Raw genomic sequence first — 21,100 nt, 5'->3', positions numbered from 1 at the left:
GACCCCAGACTCCATGCTCAGGATCACCTCATTTCCCATCTCTACCTCACACGTGCAGAGATTTGGGAACACCCTGCCACAATGGTTGAGAATATGTTTGTACCATTAAGGGACAGAAATGAATAAGATGGCATTCGTCCGCAGGCCACAAACACCGCTTGGTAGCATTTATGTTTTAAGGATTAAAATGTATTGGGACACATATTTACACTGTTTATCACCAGTTTTTAGATTAAAAAAAATGAACGGGTCATACAGTTCACCCTTCACCCTCCCCCCTTCCTCCTTCCAGGAGCACAGCACCTAGAGCTCCTGTCTCAAACTGATGGCATTTAGTGCAATTTCCATCTTTACGGTATCTTCAGTAACACTTCCAATTTAAAACTTTAGACTATCTTAATTCTAGTTTAAAATTTAAATTACATTAGAATGGTTTTTTTCAGGGCCATTGCTCCCAGGCAGGATTTTGTCATTCTGAAATGTCACCATTTCACCACCATCCTTGATGCTGAGGGAAGATCTCATCCCATTGGGCGAAGATGGTCCCTGTAACGGGCCGGATGTCTGTGTCCCCCAGAACTCATATGTTGAAACCTAACTTCCAACATGATGTATTTGGAGGTGGGGCCTTTGCGAGGTGATTAGGACATGAAAGTGGACCCCTCATGAAGGGGATTAGTGCCCTTATAAAAGGGACCCCAGAGAGCCTTCTTTCACCTTGTGCCATATAAGGACACGGTAAGCATCGAGCCATCAATGGGGAAGTGGGCCCTCACCAGACACCGAATCTGCCAGCACCAGGCTCCTGGACTTCCAGCCTCCAGAACTATGAGAAATAAGTTTCGATTGTTTACAACCCACCCAGTCTATGGTATTTTGTTAGAGCAGCCTGAGTGGACTGTCCCATCCCTGTCACTGCGGTATTGGCACCACCAGGGTAAACTGCTAGAGGCAACGTACAGCCCGACGGGGACCAGAGACAGAAGGAAAAAATGCCAAAACTCACTTGCACTAAACAATTCCATCACTTTTCCTTTGAGGAGTTCCTCCATGTGGAAATCTGCCCAGCCTCCTTGACTCCTTTCCCCAGATCTTTCTTCTGCCGCTCTCAGGGTCCCTCCCTGCATCCCACACCTCTGCTTTTCCTCTTGTCTCCTCCTCTCAGAACACAAAGGAAGCCTCTACCCACTTGCCTTGAATATTCCCTCTTCCAGAACCTGGATTATTTGGTAACTGCAGCCTTTTAATTTGGGGCAAAAGTTGGGGAGACAGTCTGTATGAAGCAAGATGCAAAAATAACATCACAATGTATTATTAATAAGAATTAAAAAGAACTGTCTACAATCTCCAGTTTTATTATCAGCAATTCACTTATTACTTTGAGGGCTTTTGGCTTTCTTTTTTCATTGTTGTTTGCTTTTTTCTTTTTTATCCACCAGAGAAGAGCTATTTAAAATCTAAATATGCAAAAAAGCAAAAAAAAAAAAAAAGTGAAAGTTTTCAAAAGGGAGAAATGCTGATCTTGTCTAACGATGCCACAAGTTTACTCCAAAATTGCTCAATACCCCATAATGGAGGAGGGAAAATTGATCGTCCTCATTATCACTGCAGCTCTGTCAATACCAATATTGCCTTGTTCTGAATAAAATGTGCTGTTTTTTTCAATGTTGGTTCCAGTAAAATGGGGTTTTAGTGAAAATATGAGCAGTAGCAGGAAACCAGTCTGGTTTCTCCCCCTACAAATGGATTGATTTTCCTAACGCATATTACTTCCAATGCAGGCTAGGGGATGGTGGTTCAATTAGGACTCCATGGTGAGCACGTGGGGTCACCAGGCTGGCCGGCAGGCTGGACCTGCAAGGCAAATTATCACAGAGCGATTTGCGGGGCAGCCTTCAGGAGTTTTTTTTTTTACTTTCTCCACTTAACAGTCGAGGCTTCAAGTCTATCCTTGTCCAGCTGTGGATGTTTGTTGTTCTTTATCTCTCCCCCACCCCGACCCCCCTGCTTTCTCTTCTGGTCCAGATTAATACAGTCCCAGAGCCTAGTGAGGGCTGGGTCCTGGTGGGGTGGGTCATTCCCAGGAGGCATGGGCTTTGGACACATAAGTCTATGGTGTGTCCTGACATAGATGTAAAAACCATCAGATGACCATGTCTGCTTCCCCCCAGATACTTAGAAAGAACCAGGCAGTTCTATTGAGCTACTCAAATTTGGATTAGTTGCTTATCCCAGTTTGGTTGAAATGTTCTTTGATGATTTTGGAAAAGAGATGGTGTAAGTTAAATGACCTCAGCTCTTCAGAAATAGCACAGGTAAACAGGGCCCACAGATGGGTTTCATTTGATAAGTTGTTATGGTTATTTTTGCTTACTTAGAATTAGTTCTTTCTATATATGGGGTAAACTTTCCCTTTTGCCACAATCCCCATCAGCCTGATAGACTCATTTGCGGTATCCACATGGCCTTGTAGATGTGGGAGTTTGTGATTTTGGTTTCTGTGTAAGAGGTCCGAGTCCCACTGAATCAGTAGAACCCATGTCTAAAAGCATGGCTTCCTTGATGCCCTTGAATAGATTTGCAACTAAGACTGAGATGCATGTGGGTGCCTGCTCCAAACCTTCTGCTTCCTTCACAAATTACATGCATATGATGTCTAATGCTATCTGGTAACAGAAGCCTAGGATCTTGTATTTATAAAGTATTTGTCTCTTTCCACCTTTACCTCATCCTTCCCTTTGGTCCACCCCCTGCTCCAGCCCTGGTAACATTCACTCCCTTTGACAAATGTGTCATGCCCTTCTTGACTGATGCCCAAAGCTGTCAACGGTCCTCTCCAGCCCCATCCCTTTACTGAACTCCTACTTATTATTCAAGAGACAAGTCACATGTTCTCTCACCTGAGAAATCTTTTCTGATTTTCCCAAATAGCACTGTCCATAATTCAATCATAAATACTACACTCTGATGGCTCACTCAGTAGATGATAGATACATAGATAGATAGACATAAACGGATATCTTCCCGCCACCCCCTGTCCCCACCACACTGTGAACTGCTGCCTGAGACAATGACTCTTCACCCTTGTTGCCCTCGCACCTGTCTCTGCCTCAAATGCAATAGTTGCCTACTAAGTGCAAGCAAAAGGGCAGAAAGTGTTCTAGAACATAGGAGGTACACCTAACCCAGAGGGCTGAGCATGCTCAGAAAAGGTGATGCACCAACTAAGTGTTGGAGGATAATGAGGAGAGAACCAGGCCAGCAGGAAAAATGGTCTTTCTGGGAGTGGGGACAGCACATGCAAAGATGAAGGGGTACAAATGGGCACGGCCTTTCACGGAAAAGCTGGAGAGCTCAGGCATAGTCTGGCTTTCCTTCTGTTTTACTGCCCCCTATTTAAGTGGAAGTGCCTTTAGGCAGGAAAAGTACCCTTCCCAACAGCCACAGGCCTCACCATTCCCTATTTTTTCCACCTACACATTTATTTTACCTTATTGGCCCCAAGACATTGAGTTTGCAAGCCCTGTGATCTAGGCCAAATCTGAGTAGCTGAAACAGAGGTGTGGAGACTGGAAGTAGCCTACATCAGTCACAGAACTAATGATGGGAAAAGGGACTAGACACAAGGTCACCTGATAATTGGGCCAGAGGTCTTATACAACTTTAACTTCTACTCCATCATTCTACATCCATTGTGTTTTGCTTTTGATCCTTTTGGTCGTCATGTGAGATTATGTTTATTTGCTCTATTTAAGAGGCTACCCTAAAAAGTAAACTGGATTTTGACCAGGATTGGCATTTTCCCACTTAGGAACAATAGAAATTTTGGGGGATGGGGTTTCAGTGTGAAAGAGGATAGGATACCTAAAATTCAACATATTTGGAATTTCTAATGTGTCATAATTTAACAAAATGAGACTCCTACTTTACCCATTTCCTCGTTGGAGGAAATGGCTCTTTTCAAATAGCATACCCTTACACAATGCTACCCAGGGCTATTAATGCTGTCAATATTTTAGTTATTTGAAACCCATACGATTAGTTCATTGTGTTTGAAATGCAGGCTAATTCCAGAAAATGGCACCCTTTTCCAAATGAAGACATGAATAAGTTAACAGACAAATGCAGCCCTAAGCCCGATCTTTTCTCTGTCCCATCAGACCATGTAGGACATTTCCGTGGCAGTAGAATCTGGAACACACCCAACAGTGACTCGCAGTGCCGGCTGACTGTAGATCACACTGTCTCTGATGCTCAGGTCTGATCATGTTGTTGCTTTCCAATAGCCTCCCATGGCTACCACATCCATACAAGAAAAGCCACTTAGCACAGAGGCAGGAGGTCCAGGTGCCTGGCACCACAGGCATCTACCACCTAGCAACCGTGTTAACTCTGTCACTCAACTTCTACAAGTTTCAAGTCCTCATCAGCAAATGGGACTACTGATACCTACCTTGCAGGGTTATTATAAAGATTAAGGGATAAAATGTTTGTAGAGTTTCTGGCAACTAGTAGCAGTAATTCCACCATTTAGCAAGTGTTTCCCATGGTGCAGGGTGTGTTCTGCTCACCATGCTAAGGACTCATTGCATTTAATCCTCACAATAATGCCTCAAGGATGATGTTATTACCCCCATACTACAGCAAAGAAAGTGAAGGATCACAGAGGCTCAATCATTTCCCATTGCTGTGTGACTGTTAAGTGGCAGAGCTGAGATCTGATGAAATTCTGCTGTCTTCAGAGCCTAAACTCTGCCCTCATATAGCAGGTGTTCAGTAAAGACTGTAGTGCTTGCGATGATGATGATGGTGATGATGATGATGATGGATGGTACCCCAATAAAGTTCAATTCTCTCAGTATGGTATTCAGTGCCCTTCCTGGTGTGGCTTTGACTGGACGCACTGCCTCTCTTACTCACATGGTCTACCCTAGCCCAGCTGAACTACTCGAAGTCCCCAAATGGACATCTTCACGTGTGCCTCTCTCTGTGGATGAGCTTCTTCTCTTCCCTCCCTCCTCCACCTGATCTGGCATGGGCATGTCTTTTCTTTACAGTCTGGCTCCAGTGTCCCTAACTCTCCATGGCTTTCCCTCCCCTCTGTCTCAAGGTCCAGTGGGCAAACCTCTGTTCTAGGCATCAGAGTGTGGTCTTACTGTCTTCTACACTCCTCTCCCTAGCCACCCTCAACTCAGACTGTGAGTTCCTGTAACCTTCATATCTGAATCCCCAGTGGCATCTAGAAGGTGCTGAGTAAAATTATTCACAAGTGCACATGGATCACACTGGTTGCTCGAACACAGTGTGAGCTCCACTTCTGCTAACCGGGATCTGGCTTCCCACCCTCTGAGTTACGGTTGTCCTGAGCACAAGTTAATACCCCTCTGCTAGGGACTAAATAAAGGCCACAATCCTGATGAAAGCAGAGCGATGCTGGGGACCAGAGAGCCCTCATAGGACCATCCCTACAGCAAGACCCTTGTGGCTGCTGAGTGTGCTAGAAAGGGAAAATGTCCTCTTTCCAATTAGTTGTTTCATTCTGAGGCCAACTCAGCTCCCAGAGAACTGAGCTGGACTCCGTTTCTGCCTCATGCTTAGGACAGCAACATTCACAGGTGAATTCCCACAGTCCAGTTTTAATACCAGTGATGACACAGCTGGGTTATCTTCCCAAGAGCAGCTCGTGGTGCTAGTGTTTTGGAGGGGGTGGAAGACACCTTTTGGTTGTAAGTAAACCAAATTTCATGTGGCCATAATTAGAAATAAATCAGACCACCCATATATGTAATTATTTAAGTTGTCCCTCCTGAAATGACATCTGTATCTTGGAAAGCCATCAGTTTCTCAAGCATCCATCAGGTAGGAAGGTGTTTAAGAGTGTAATGCTGGGAACCATCAGGCCAACCTACAGGGCGATGAGGGGAACTCATATTCTATCTTCTTAGTAACACTGCCATCTACTGAACCTTCCTGCACCAAAGACGTGGTCCTGCAGTCCTTTTCATTCCAGCATTTTCCTGTGTGGTCTCGTTTCTCATTTGATTTACCATTCTGTTGATTGTTATGAAGTTTCCCACCCCTCTTTCAGAAACTAATTACTGTAATTATTGAACTTTTAATAGCTGCTGATTGGGCATCTGCAGAAAATATTTGCGAAAATGCACCACTACATTTCATTTGCATTTTGAGAGACAGTGAGGGAGAATTAGACCTTTCCTAAATTACTTATTGTGACCTGAATAGAGAAAAAGAATCCTACCAGATGGAATTCTCATTTGCATATTTAATGTGTCCGATTACCATTCACAGAGGAGTGGAGTTCCACTCCATACACTAATGTGACAATGAACAGAGTTTATCTGAAACTCAGGTTCAGCCACACAGTTTCCATGCACTAGCAGCCAAGAGAGAGGCCACTCTCAGCTCTGCATCACTTCATCGGTCATCACTGCAGTGGAGTTTGGCACGACACATCCATCGGCAACCATCTGGCTGCTAAGGCCTCCTAAACCACTGGCTTGGTTGTTCTCATTCCAAGTACACTGCATGGCTGGAAATATAGCTAAGGAAGCCAGACATCCTTACAACGAGGCTATTGCACCTGGAAAAATGTACAATGCCAAGAATTCATGACCTTACGTTCTGCAAAAGCTGCAAAGGTAAGAGACCTATTCACCAAACACACCTTGATCTGGGGCCTGGGAATGAGTTCCAGACCTCCCCTCACCAGCTCCATGACCGTAGGAAGTTACACAACTTTCTTGAGCCTCAAGCCCCTGTGATGTGGGGAGATTCTAGTGTGCTGGGATGAACTGTTATGAATATTGATGAAACAACATGCCTGGCACAGAGGTAGTCGTAGGTGTGGATTAATGTCCAAAATGTTCCAGGCGGGCCCTGTCTTAAATACCAAGGTAAAGAAAGTCCCAGACTGAGACAACTCAATGACTAGAAGACATGTAAAGAACTAGAAGACACTTTATTTCAGGGACAAATATTTTTATCTACCAGTTGATGCTTAAGGCAAGTAGGTGCTGGTCTTAAAAGATGACCCCCAACAATTCCCTCTGTCCTCTACACATATATAACCCCTCACATCAGTAGGGGAGGCATATGGCCCTTCCCACTGAGTCTAAGCTGAACCTGTGACTCACTTTGACCAACAGACCAATGCTGTGGAAGCCAGGCAATCTTGTTCAAGGCCTAAGCCTTTGGAGGGCCTGGCAGCTTACCCAAAGGAGCCCTGAGCTTCTATGTGGCCTGATGGAGAATTCACTTGGAGAGACACAGATAGAGGCCAGATGGAGAGGGTTACATGGAGGAGAACCCAGAATCCTATTATGACAGCTCAAACCAAGGCCCCGGACATCTGACCCAGCCCAGGAGCCCCCTGTCATTGGAGCCAGCCCTGGAGGTGCCAGCTGTGTGAGTAAAGAAGACATCTTAAATGGTCTAGCCCACCCAGCACCATGTGGTGCAGAGATGGGCTGTCCCTGCCGTGCCTGTCTCTCGCCGTGAGAAAGAATGACATAGTTTGTTAACTGGGCAGCAGTTTGTTACACAGCAACAGTAACTAAAGAAGCGATCAAGCCCATTTTATTCCAGCCTACTGCTTTTCTGTAAATGTTGAAAAATATAAGTGCATTCCATTTCACTATGAGATGTGTGTCCCTATTCATTGGTTTGATCATTACTTCATCATCACTTTCCAGCAAAGGAACAGGAACCAGAAAAAAGATTCCAGTTACAAAGGGACACAGACATGGAACTAGGTCCATCCTTTTTTGCAACCCTGTATGAAATACTACAGAATTTCCTTGGTGAAAACAGTTCCCTTCCCTACACATCAAGGCTTTTGCTCCCCCGCTCCACTTCTCTCATTGATTTCGACGGGCTTGCAACATTTTATTAGGTCACTGTCATTTTCAGACTGTGATTAATAACACCACTAGTGTTCATTTCTTCCTAGAACATATCACTTCCTTTTTAAATCCTGGACAAAGTACAGCTGGACCTGCAACCCCTGCCCCTCATTCTTCCTATAGAAGATTCTGCTGTGCAGGGGAAAGACCAGGAGACCTGCCACCAGGCAGGACCACCTTTAATACCAGGTCCACCAACTGGGAATCCTTAAGTCATTTAAATTATCTGAGCCTCTGTTTCCCCACTGGTGAAAATGGAAACAAATAATACTCCTGAGAAAACTGCTATGAGGACAAACTATGAAAGTGTCCAGCGCCATGCCTGGTTGCTCAGTTCAATTCATTTCCTTTCCATCTGCACTCATCAGAGTGTGCATTCTCCAGGTTTTCCTCAACAAGAATTGCCTTGTTCTGTTACTCAATCCTTTCACCCTGCAATGGAGCCCCTCATTCTGCCAGGACAGGAACTTGGGGGTTGTCTTTGAGTCTCCCTCTTCCCACTCCCTGGACCCGTTCATCTCTGGGTCCTGGGATTCTGTCTCTCCTCTCCTTCACACTTGCCCAGACACCACCCTAGCTGAGCTACCATCGATGTGGTACTACAGACATGGCTTCCTACCTGCTGTCCCCATTCCCAGGCCATTCCCCGTGCAACAAACAAACAGATATTTTGATACAAAAACCTGATAGAGTCATCCTCTACTCATTTGAGAGGCTTCTTGCTGCCCTTGGGATAAAAGTCCATACTTAAGCAGGGCTCCAGCCTTCCTGTGCCTGCCCCATCTGGCACATTTCCCACTCCCCCCCCCCCCCTTGCTCCCACCCCAGCCGCCTGCAGCAGGATCCTTCCTGCCTGGTTAATTGCTACTCATCTTTCAGGGCCCTGCTTAAATGTCACCATTTAGGAGATGGCTTCCCTGACCTCCACCCCTTCCTCTAAATTAGATTTAATCAGGTCTTCCCCCACCTCCATTCCATTATTCTTTCTCAGCATCCTATTTTTCCCCATTATTATCACTTGTCCCAATTTGTAATTGTATATTCATTGGTGAGCTTATTTCTTTAGTCTGTCTGCACTGGCACCATCTCTTGGTCCCCATGATGGACACAGGATCCATGGACAGTGTCCATCTTGTTAATCTGGCATGTCCTGTACAGAGCACTGAGCCACGATCACAGCCAGCACTGCAGGATGAATGACTAGCAAAATCTCCATTGCCCTTGTCTCTCTTTTTCCTTTCCCTGCTTGGCACCAGAAACAGATGCAGCGGTAGGAAGCTGGGGGGCAAAGGACTTCTGGCCCCACCAATGCCCAGCGCTGCCCTTAGTACCCAGGGATTGCCTCATGACGGTTGAGTCATTTCAGCTAGTTTTTGTTTGGCTGTTGCTTTTAGAAGGTCACTTCACCAGCAGAAATGACCTGTCTCAAATGACCTTGGAAGGAAGGGTGGCAGAACTCAATCAAGGGTCACAGACATACTGAGTCTCCCCTGCAGAAGGTGCTTCACCAGGGTGGCTCACCTAAGGCAGAGTACTGAGGGCAAAGGCAAAAAAGAAGTCTGGTCAGAAGGAGCTTAAATGGTTGGTCATGTGAAAAAGACAAATATGTGTGTTCATCAACAAGTACCTGGGGGTGGTCTGCATGGTACAACCGAGGCAGCAGTCTCACCATGATGCACAGGACCCCGGGGTGCATGATCACAGCATCCCCTTCATCCACCCTGCAGAGAGAGGGGAGGCAGGATATCAGATTTGAGTTTTCTAGTCTCTTCTGCTTTTCACAAACCTTTCTGAATCTTTCTCAGACAGGCCATAATACACATCCTCAGTCTACCACTTATTATCTATAGAACTTTGAACTAATTAATCTGAGCCCAATTTTCCCAACTGTACAGTGGAACTCACAATACCATACTTCTCTCAGAGAGACACGGAATAATGCTTTTGGGCCCCGGGACACAGTGGCTGGCTCACAGTTGATATTCAACGCAAGTTAGTTGCCTGGTCCTCTCCCTTTCCCTCCAGACATAAAGGAGAGGGAGAGGCTCTCATTTTACGTTGAACACATACACACAAGTGTTTCTTGATCCCTTCAAGATGGTATAAGCAATTCTACTCAGCCATACCCACTGAATGCAACTCAAAACTCACACAGAACACATAAGCAGCTCTCTGATGACTCTGAAAAGTAAATGGTAGCAGAGAAGGAAACCAAACCCAAAGCACCATGCAACTGGCATTGAATTTCCTGGAGTGTCCCCCTCCAGAATTCCTTAGTATGGGCTCAGAGGGCATCTAAAAACAGAAATGTGCATCACATGCAGATGAGGACAGAGCACCAAGAAAACGTATCTGTTTCTGGTCTGAGGAACAGGAGGGAGGCTCCTAGAGGTCACAGAGCATGGAGGAGAACCCTTGAGATTGTTGTTTTGGGTTCCTTCATTCTTTCTCAGCCAGCCTCCAGACAACCTCACAGCAGTAGCAGGGCCAGGCAGGTGTCTGAATATCTGCGAGAAGATAATCCTTCTCTCTAACCAGAAGAACTATGGTTACAGGAGTGTAGGCAAAATCTCCATTGCCCTTGTCTCTCTTTTTCCTTTCCCTGCTTGGCACCAGAAACAGATGCAGCAGTAGGAAGTACATGGCAAAGCAGGGAAACTAGAGCCTCAGCTTCCTAGACAGAGGAGAAGGAAGAGGCCCCTGGGAGCCATAAAGTGTCGGGGAGACAAGGAAGAGGAGGAGGCTTAATAAAGTGAGACTCTGTATCAACCTCTGGGTTCAATTCTGAGCTGCATGTGTGGATCTGACCCTAAACCATATTCCAAAGGCTTTGAGAACTGAACTCAAGGGTAAAGCACCACCCGAGACTGGCTACTTCATGGGGCAAATAGAGAATAGATAAAATCTCACTGCGAAGTCTGTGAAACCAAACTAATACTGGAAACATGGTCCACAGAAAGTGGGCAAGAACTTGCAGACTGAACCTAACCTGGTCGATTGCCTGGTAAAACAAAATAATTAACATTCTCCAGATGTCAACAAGAGCCAGAGTTCATAATATTCAAAATGTCCAGGACACAATCTGAAATTACTTAGCATAGAACAAATCAGGGAAGTCTCAATATCTCACACAGAAAAAGATAATCAACAGATGCCAAGCCTGAGATGACGCAGAGTTGGAACTATCAGACAAAAACTTTATTTTTTTTAATCAGACAAAAACTTTAAATCAGCTGTTTAACCACACTCTAAGGAATAAGGGTGAATATTATTGAAATGAATGAAAACCTAGGAAGTCTCAGTAAAGAAATGGGAGCAATAAAAAAGAACCAAATGGAAATTTAAGAACTGAAGATACAATAACAAATTTAAAAATCTCACTGAATGAGAACAATGAAAGAATGAGATGAGAGAAAATCCATGAATTTAACGACAGATCAATAGAAATTGCCAAAACTGAACAACAAAAAGGAAAAAGATTTTTTAAAATGTAAGAAATCCTCAAGCTCATGTGTAACAATACTAAAAGATCTAACATCCCATTGTAGGAGTTCCAGAAGAAGAGGACGAAGAGGCAGTGTAAAAAAAAAAAAAAAAAAAAAAAGTTCAGGAAGGTTTTAGCCATTATTTCTTTAAATTTGGTGTATATAGAACCTTAAAGATTCAAGAAGCTTAGCAAAGAAAGGAAGAAAGAAAGACCTATATGAAAGGAAAAACATACAATATTTGTGGGTTGGAAGATGTAATATAGTTGTCTCAATTCTCCTCAAATTCATCTATAGATTTAATGCAATTCTAATCAAGATCCCAACAGTTTTTGTAGATGTAGGCAGGCTGATCATTATATTCACATATACTAGAACAACTAGAGGCAAAGGAACTAAAATAATCAAAGCAATTTTAGAAAGGGAGAATACATTTGGAGGACTCACATTTGCTGGTTTTATGGCTTATTACAAAGCTACAGTGATCAAAACAGTATTAGTGAAGGGCTAGACACACAGATCAATGGAGCAGAATAGAGTCCAGGAAAAGACCTACACAAATATGGCCAATTGATTTTTCACAAAGGTACAAAAATAATTCAATGGAAAAGGATAATATTTTCAACAAATGGCATAAGAGAAATTAGATGTCCAAATGCAAAAAAATATATCTTGACTTAAACTTCACACCCTGCAGTAAAAGAAATTCAGAATGGATCACAGACATATACAACTTTTAAAAGAAAACACAGGAGAAAATCTTGGTGACCCTGAGCTAGGCCAAGAGTTCTTAGACATGATACCAAAAGCCCAATAAAAGAAAACATTAATAAATTGTACTGCATCAAAATTAAAGATTTTCATTCTGTGAAAGTCACTTTAAAGATGGAAAGACAGGGGCGCCTGGGTGGCTCAGTCGTGGAGTGTCTGCCTTCGGCTCAGGTCATGATCCCAGGGTCCTGGGATCGAGCCCCGCATCGGGCTCCCTGCTCGCAGAAGCCTGCTTCTCCCTCCCCCACTCCCCCTGCTTGTGTTCCCTCTCTCACTGTGTCTCTCTCTGTCAAATAAATAAATAAAATCTTAAAAAAAAAAAAAAAAAGACGGAAAGACAAGCTACAGATGGAGAAAATCCTGGCATCCATACAATGGAGTACTACTCAGCAATAAAAATGCATGAACAACTCATACAAAAAACTGGATGGATCTCAAAGGCCTTATGCTGAATGGAAAAGGCTAGCCTCAAAAGATTTCACATTGTATACCTGCATTTATACGGTATTCTGGAAAAGACAAAATTATAAAGACATATCAGTGGTTGCCAGGGGCTAGGGGTAGAGAAAGAATTTGACTATCAAGGGGCAACATTCAGGAACTATTTGAGGTGATGGGACTATTCTGTGTCCTGATGGCTCGAAATTAAATGAATGAAAACCCATAGAGCTTTACAGCAAAAAAGGGACTTATACTGTGTATAAATTCAAAAATTAATAATAAAAATAAAAACAAACACACAAAAACCCATAAATCTAGGGGCGCCTAGATGTCTCAGTCGTTAAGCGTCTGCCTTCCGCTCAGGTCATGATCCTAGGATACTGGGATCGAGCTCTGCTTTGGGCTCCCTGCTCAGTGGGAAGCCTGCTTCTCCCTCTCCCACTGCCCCCTGCTTATGTTCCCTCTCTCACTGTCTCTCTCTCTCTCTCTGTGTCAAATAAATAAATAAAATCTTAAAAAAAAAAAAAAGGCTTAAAACCCATAAATCTAATCCCAATTACAAACAGCTGATTTTCAAACATCATGCCCATAGCGCTATTCTTACAACCCATGGTCAGATTGTCCTTGGCACCACCAGCCTTAAAAGGATGGCTAAGGTGCCAGGAGTGAACGCATCGGTGTTAATTTATTCAATTCAAATGAACAAATATTTATTGACCTAACTATTTGCCAGGCACTTTGGATACATCTATAAGTTAAACAAACTGAAGCCCATACCCAGGATGTGAGAGAAGGAGTGTAGATAATAAAGATAAACATAATAAATATGTAAATTATAAATAACAAAAGTTATTATTGTGTAATGCATACTACATTATTATAATATAGTATAATGTATTAATATAATATTACCATGAATAAGTAAATTACATATTATGTAAGTGGCATTGCAAGAAAAAATTCGAGCAGAGAAAGAATGAAGAGTGCTAGGGTGGAGGAAGGAAGCAATCTGCAATTTTAATTTGGGTGGCAGAGCTGGCCTCCTTGAGAAGGTGACAATTGGGCAGACTTGAAAGAGGGAGGCAGATATCTGAGGGAAAAGCATTTCAAGCAAAGGGAACAGCCAATGCAAAAGGCCCTAAGGTGGGAGTATGTCCAGCATGTTCAGGAAACAGCAAGGAAGCCTGTATTACTACCTTGATACCAAAGCTACACAAAGAAAAAAAAAAAGAAAACTACAGACAATATCCCTAATGAATATACATGCAAAAATCCTCAACAACATACTAGCAAACCAAATCTAACAGCATATTTAAAGAATTACACACTATGATCAAGTGGGGTTTATCCCAAGAATACAAGGGTATAAGTGATTCAACATAAGAAAATCAGTCAAGGTAATACACTATATTAGAAGACAAAGGGAAGAAAACAAAGGATTGTCTCAACTGATGCAGAAAAAGTATTTGACAATATTGAATACCCTTTCATGATAAAAATACTCAGAAAACTACGAATTGATAGGAACTTTCTCAACATGATAGAAGGCATTTATAAAAAGACCACAGCTAACATATGCAATGATAAAAGCTGGTCCTCAAATTCATATGGAATTGCAAGGAACTCTAAATAGCCAAAACAATATTTAAAATGAAGAACAAAGTGGGACTACTCCCACTTCTTGAGTTCAAAACTTACTACAATGCTACAGTAATCAAAACAGTGTGGTACTGGCTTGAGGACAGACACATAGTCCAGTGGACTAGAATTGAGAGTCCGCCACAAGAATGCTAAGATCATTCAGTGGGGAAAGAACAGAGTCATCAGTACACAGTGCTGAGAGAAGTGCATAGCCACATGCAAAAGAATGAAGTTGAACCCTGGCCTCACACCATATAATGGATCAATAACCTAAACATAAGAGCTAAAACTTTTAGGGAGAAACACAGAGGTAAATCTTCATGACCTAGGATTTGGCAATGGATTCTTACATGACACCAAAAGCATGAGCAACAAAAGAAAAAATAGATGAAATAGATTTCATCAAAATGAAAAGCTTTTATGCATCAAAGGACATTATTAAAAGTGTGAAAGAACAGCCTACAGAATGGGAGAAAACATTTGCAAATCATATATCTGATAAGTGTCTATTATCCATAATATACAAAGAAATTATAAAATGAGCAAAGGATCTGAATAGATATGTCTCCAAAGAAGATATACGAATGGCGAATGAGCACATGAAGATGCTCAACATCATTAGCCATTAGAGAAATGCAAACCAAAACCACAATGAAATTCCACTTCCCACTCACTAGGATGGCTATAATTTTTTTAATGGAAAACAAGTATTGGTGAGCATCTGGAGAAATTGGAATCCTCATACATTGCTGGTAAATATAAAACTTGTTCAGCTACCATGCAAGACTGTTTGGTGGTTCCTCAAAAAATTAAACATAGAATTATCATTTGATCCAGTAATTCCACTCTTATATATTTACACAAAAGAACTGCAAATACTCAAATGCATTTACACACATGTTCACAGCAGCACTATTTACAATAGCCAAAATGTGGAAACAAGCCAAATGTCCCTCAGGAGATGAATGGATAAACAAATCGTGGTGTACACCTACAATGGAATGACATTCACACATAACAAAGGCATGAAGTACTGATATATGTTATAATGGGAATAAACTTTGAAAACATGTTAAGTGAAAGAAGCCAGACACAAAAGAGGGCATATCATATGATTCTATTTATATGAAATATCCAGAATAGGTAAATCCAAAGAGACAGAAAAATTGGTGTTTGCACAGGGGTTGGCTGAAGGAATGGGAATATATATAGGATTTTTCTGGAATATTTTGGAACTAGACAGAGGTGGTGTTTTACACAACATCATGAATGTACTAAATGCCACTGAGTTGTCTGCTTTAAAATTGTTAATTTCATGTTATGTGAATTTCACTTTAATGAAAAAAATAAGACATTTAAAAAATGTTTTTCAGGAAAAGATGCCCAGGACCTGGGGCAGAAGTTCTTAAAGTTTAATGTGCTTAAAAATAACAAGAGGAGCTTTAAAAAAAAAAAAACAGATCCCTAAACTCCAACCCCAGTGATTGTGATTCAGGAAATCTGGTTTACGAGACTGTATTTTAGCACCTTCACAACTGATTCTGATGCGGGCAGGTGGGCTATAGGCCACACTTGAAGAAGCATTGCTCTGAGGTGTGAATCCCAAGAGCAGGAATGAGGGTAGGGGTTCTGAATGCCAAGGAGGGCAGACAGTGGTATCCCACATGACCTAGTGTTCCTGGATGGCTCACATCTTGCAAAAGACCTGTGCATGTAACTGAAAGTTATAATACAAAATTATATACATGATTATCTGTATCTATCAAGGCCCAGAGGTGAGGACAGGGCAAGAGGGCTGCTTGGTTGAGTTTTACAAAGTAAGAGTGATGTCATTTCTTTTGAAGAACCCAGAGGCCTGCAGGGGGATTAGAACCAGTGGGACCACATCACATCACATCATATCACATCACATCACACAGAGCCCAAGCTTGGCTATCCCCAGCCCCCAGCCCCATGACCACAGCAGTAGCACATGGTAAAGGATGGTGCTCAGATCCGGGGATTTTTCCTGATTAGCTGTGGAAGTCAGACTATCCCTCATCCAAATTCTCCGGGCAGGATGAAGCTACTCTATCTCTTCTTACTACAGCTGGTGGATTCCTGAGTGATTCATTAGACAATTAAAAGGAATACGATCTCATTTTGGCAGTCTGCACAGGCTACTGCAGATAGCCACAACCTTCTCCCAAACCAGATCTTCCACCAGGGCTTCCCCGTCAGGGCCTGGGCCAGCCACTCTTCCCCCACGCTCACCCCATTAGTTACCAAGGCCAGGATGTTATGTCCTAAATAGGTCTCAAAAGGTTCTCTTGCTAGCAGCCTGCTGTCTGGATGCAGGCCATTGCCATCGCTGTGGGGACAGACCTCCAGCTCCTGCCTTCCTCCCCCTCCCCATGCTCATTTCTATGCACCTCTCCCCCTTCACACTCACATAACACACAAACACACTCACACACTCGTATTTGTACACATAACCACATGCACACATTCATACTCACTCACACTCTTACACTCACACATACACACACCAGAGTGGCCTCTGCAACGTATCTGCCTGCTCCCTACAGAATAACATCCCGCCTCCTGCCAGCCCGAGGGCCATTCGTGCCTGGACCCCCTTCCACGCTCACGTCTCAGCACCGCCCTCAAGTGTGTGGCTTTGAGTCTCTGTAATCCCTGCCAAGGCCCTGAGCTTTCCTCACTCAGCATGGCTGATTTGGGGTCTTTCAGGCCTGGGAACGCCTTCTCCAACCCCTCCCAATCCAGGCACCTGTCTCTCACCGTGGCTTAGCTCAGGGATCTCCTCACCCAGGAAGGCCCCACAGAACCCCTCTCCCAGGCTGTGTCAGGTGCGCTGCTCCATTCCCCCTTAATTTCTGAGGCTGCCCTGGATGGCATCCCCCACACAGGTGTAAGGATCCGCTCACATTTCTGGTTCTCCCACACCCAGGTGTAGGGCTGGGGCAGGGGTCATTTGGCCCTTCCCCCAAGTACTCACCAGTGCCTGGCCCCAAGTGCCAGGCACCAGCGCTGGCATTCCCTGCGTGCTTACTGAAGTCTGCACTCGCATTCTCCGGACTAGATGTCTCTGCCAGGAAGGGAGCCAGAGAGATGCAGGCAGGAGCAGGCTTCGGAAGGAGGAGCCGCGCCACCGCTGTCCAGGAGCCACGTGAGGGACGCGCTAGGGCAGCCACCCTGCGGCAGTGGGGGGACGGGCTCTGCACCAGGCCTCACGGCAGCTCTAACAGTCAGCCCTCCCAATCTCAAAAGCCACGACAAGAGGGGCACCTGGGTGGCTCAGTCGGTTAAGCATCTGCCTTCGGTTCAGGTCATGGTCCCAGGGTCCTGGGATCCAGCCCCCCTGCTCACTGAGGAGCCTGCTTCTCCCTTTGCTCCACCCCCTGCTCATGCGCACGCGCACATGCTCCCTCCCTCCCTCTCTCTCTCTCTCTCTCTCTCTCTCTCTCAAAGAAATAAAATCTTAAAAAAAAAAAAGCGACAAGAAACCATAGTCCTCCCTTATCTGCCGGGATGCCTAAAACTTCAGAGAGTACCAAACCCTGTATATCCTGGTTTTTTTTCCCTATGCATACATACCTATGAGAAAGTTTAATTCATAAATTAGGCACAGTAAGAGATTAATAGCAACTAATAATAAATAGAAAAATTCTAACAATATGCCGTAATAAAAGTTACATGAATTTGGTCTCTCTGTCTCTCCAAATATCTTCTTGGACTGTACTCAAACTTCTTGTGACGGAGGTGACAAAATACCTAGAGATGGAGTGACGTGGATGACGCAGGCATGTGACGCCACGTTAGGCTACTATTGGCCTGCTGACGATTCATCAGAAGGAGGATCCCCTCCTTCCAGACCATGGTTGGCTGCCAGAAGCGAAACTGCCAAAAATGAAACCTCAGATGGCGGTCGCAGCCGACTAATGCACTGCGATTTAAGAGAAAGCTCCCTGCAAAGCCGCAGCTCCACAGAAGGGAGGACAGGCTTTGGGCAGATGCTTCCTGCCCAGCTGGGTTCTCACACCTGAGATGCACACCCAACACCCAATGTACTCACATGCACTTGCACACACACAAGTACCCACTCACGTGTGCATGCGCACGCACACACCACACCGTGGCCTGACCCACTCCTCGCTCCACCTTCACCTCCAGGCCCTCACTGTGGATAGGCTGGCCAAGAAGGATGACATCCATCTCAGGTAACAGGACCTGGTAAATACCAGAGAAGGTCCTCATATGATTATCACGACCGCAGCTACCATTTATTGAACTCCATTGAATGACATTTGGGGGGGGTGTGCAGTTTGAGTGTGGGGTGTGTGTGCGTGTGTGTAGAGGGGTGTGAGGGATGTGGTGTGTGGGTGTTCTATGTGGTGTGTGTGTGTATGTGTAGAAGGGTGTGAGGGATGTGGTGTGTGGGTGTTCTGTGTGGTGTATGTATGTGTGGTATGTCTGTGTGTTTGTGTAAAGGTCTATGGGGGATGTGGTGTAGGGGTGTTCGGTATGGTGTGTGTGTGTGTGGTATGTGGTATGGGTGTGCTGTGTGGGGGGGGTGTACATTTCATTGAGATTATGTATTCTGTATCTTGGACATTGCATATGTATTTGGGCAATTCCCTAATATATAACTTCCATTTTGTGAACAAGGTTACTTAAATCATAGTTGTTATAAGAATTAATGCTTGTGGAGAACTCAGCACAGCATCCGGCACACAAGTACTTGGGAGACAACAACTGTGATCACAATGACTAGCACCATTCTCATCTCCAACCCTCACCTCAAAACAAGGTGGATACTTTAATTACCACTGTCTTCAAATCAGGAAAGAGAGATAAAGCAACAGGCCCAAGGAACATGGCCACTAAGGCATAGAGCATTTGGCCCGAGTCCAAGGCCCACAGCCTCCACCCCTTCCTCCCTGGAGAGCAAGGCCCACTTTGCACAGACCAGGCTGAGCCAAGGTACTTGTCCAAGAAGATGCCAAGTGTTCATGGTAGGTGAGGTTGAGCACCCTGTCCCCCATTCCTAGCCCACCGCCCTGCCTTTATTCCCCAGATTCTCTCATGAGAGGCTAGGGTTTCACTGATTCTCTAACCATTAGGAAAGGTCGAGGGTGATGTATTTCTTTTAATGAGGAAAAAATTGCTCTATTTATGAAATCTGAGTCTTATACATTTAAAAATTACTCATCGTGAAACCAAGATGACATCTGACACAGGATTCATCTGTAAAGAATTCAGGCTGATGCCATCTATAGGTTAGAGACCAGCTTTAAACTGTAAACTATTGTGTCAGAACTTTTGGAAAATCATCACCATTATTGTGGGAGTTTCCAGAAGAAGCAGGAAGAACACACACACACACAGGTTTTGAAAATAGACCTGGGATCAGAATCCAATTCTATTGTTTACTTACTAAATGTGTGACTTTGGCCATGCTACTTATCCTTTCTTAGCCTTGGTTTCTTTATTAGTAAAGTTCTAGGATTGGGAGGGAATTAAATGAATAGAAGTGTTTAGTGCTTAGCTCCCAGAGACGTTTGAAAGATGACTATTGCTTCTCATCACTCAATCCACTTACTAATGTCTTCTGGTGCTGACAACTATTTCCCTGCCCTCTAAGAGCTGGTAGAATAAGGCTCAATGCTGAGCTACCAAGTTGACCTGCATGTTCTCCAGGTGGCCAGGGTAGAGGCCTCCTCAAGGATGCCCTCCCCCAGGACAGAAAGATCAGGGAGCCTCAGAAAGGGAATTCTCCCCCAAGATAAAGCAAGAGGAGAAGGGCCTGCAATCTGGTCAAGGCCTGGCTCACAAAGTGCAGCTGTGGTACCACTGCAGTGAGAAATGTCACAATCTTGAGAAAGAAGAGCAAAGCAGGAAGCATCTTGCTCCCTGATTTCAAATGGTATTACAAAAGATAGAGTAATCAAAATAGTACAGCATTGGCATAAGATACATAGATTAATGGAACAGAATAGAGATACCATATCAACCCACATATATGTGGTCAATTAATTTATGACAAAGGAGCCAAGACTATATAGTGAGGAAAGGACAGTCTTTTCAATGAATGGTGTTGAGAAAAAACTAGACAGCCACACACAAAAGGATGAAACCAGACCACTGCCTTATACCATATACAAAAATGAACCCAAAATGGATTAAAGACTTGATATGATCATAAGACCTGAAGCCATAAAGCTCATAGAAGAAAACATAGGTGGTAATCTCCTTGACATTGGTCTTGGCAATGATTTTATGGATTTGACACAAAAAGTAAAAACAACAAAAGCAAAAATGAACCAGTAGAACTACATCAAATTAAAAAGCTTCCATACAGCAAAGGAAACCATCAGTGAAATGAAAAGGCAACCTACAGAATGGGAGAAAATATTTGCAAATTGCATGTATGATAAAGGGTCAATACCCAAAATATATAAAGAACTCATACAACTCAATACCAAAAAAATCCAATCAAAAATGGGCAGAATGGGGCGCCTGGGTGGCTCAGTTGGTTAAGCATCTGCCTTTGGCTCAGGTCATGATCCCAGTGTCCTGGGATAAAGCCCCGCATTGGGCTCCTTGCTCAGCAGGAGCCTGCTTCTCCCTCTCCTTCTGCCTTCTGCTCCCCCTGCTTGTGCGTTCTCTCTCTCCTTTGGTGTCAAATAATAAAATCTTTTAAAAAAATGGTCAGAACATCTGAAAAGACATCTTTCCAAAGAAGATATATGGGTGATAAAAAGGTTTTCTACATCACTAATCATTCAGGAAATGCAAATCCAAACCACAATGAGCCCCCCCCACAACACCTGTTAGAAT

General features: G+C 43.9%; 1 protein-coding gene across 1 annotated transcript in view; it reads right to left on the bottom strand.

Moving 5' to 3' along the window:
- WDFY4 (WDFY family member 4) overlaps positions 1-21,100 on the bottom strand; it is a 277,946-nt gene that overhangs the window by 219,074 nt on the left and 37,772 nt on the right. The window contains 1 exon segment of the mRNA XM_021699514.2: positions 9,550-9,643. Coding sequence (XP_021555189.2) covers positions 9,550-9,643 — 94 coding nt within the window.

The sequence above is a fragment of the Neomonachus schauinslandi genome, chromosome 6 (genome assembly GCF_002201575.2).
Source record: "Neomonachus schauinslandi chromosome 6, ASM220157v2, whole genome shotgun sequence".
In the NCBI taxonomy this organism is placed as follows: Eukaryota; Metazoa; Chordata; class Mammalia; order Carnivora; family Phocidae; genus Neomonachus; species Neomonachus schauinslandi.
This window is presented reverse-complemented; position numbering and strand designations above follow the sequence as displayed.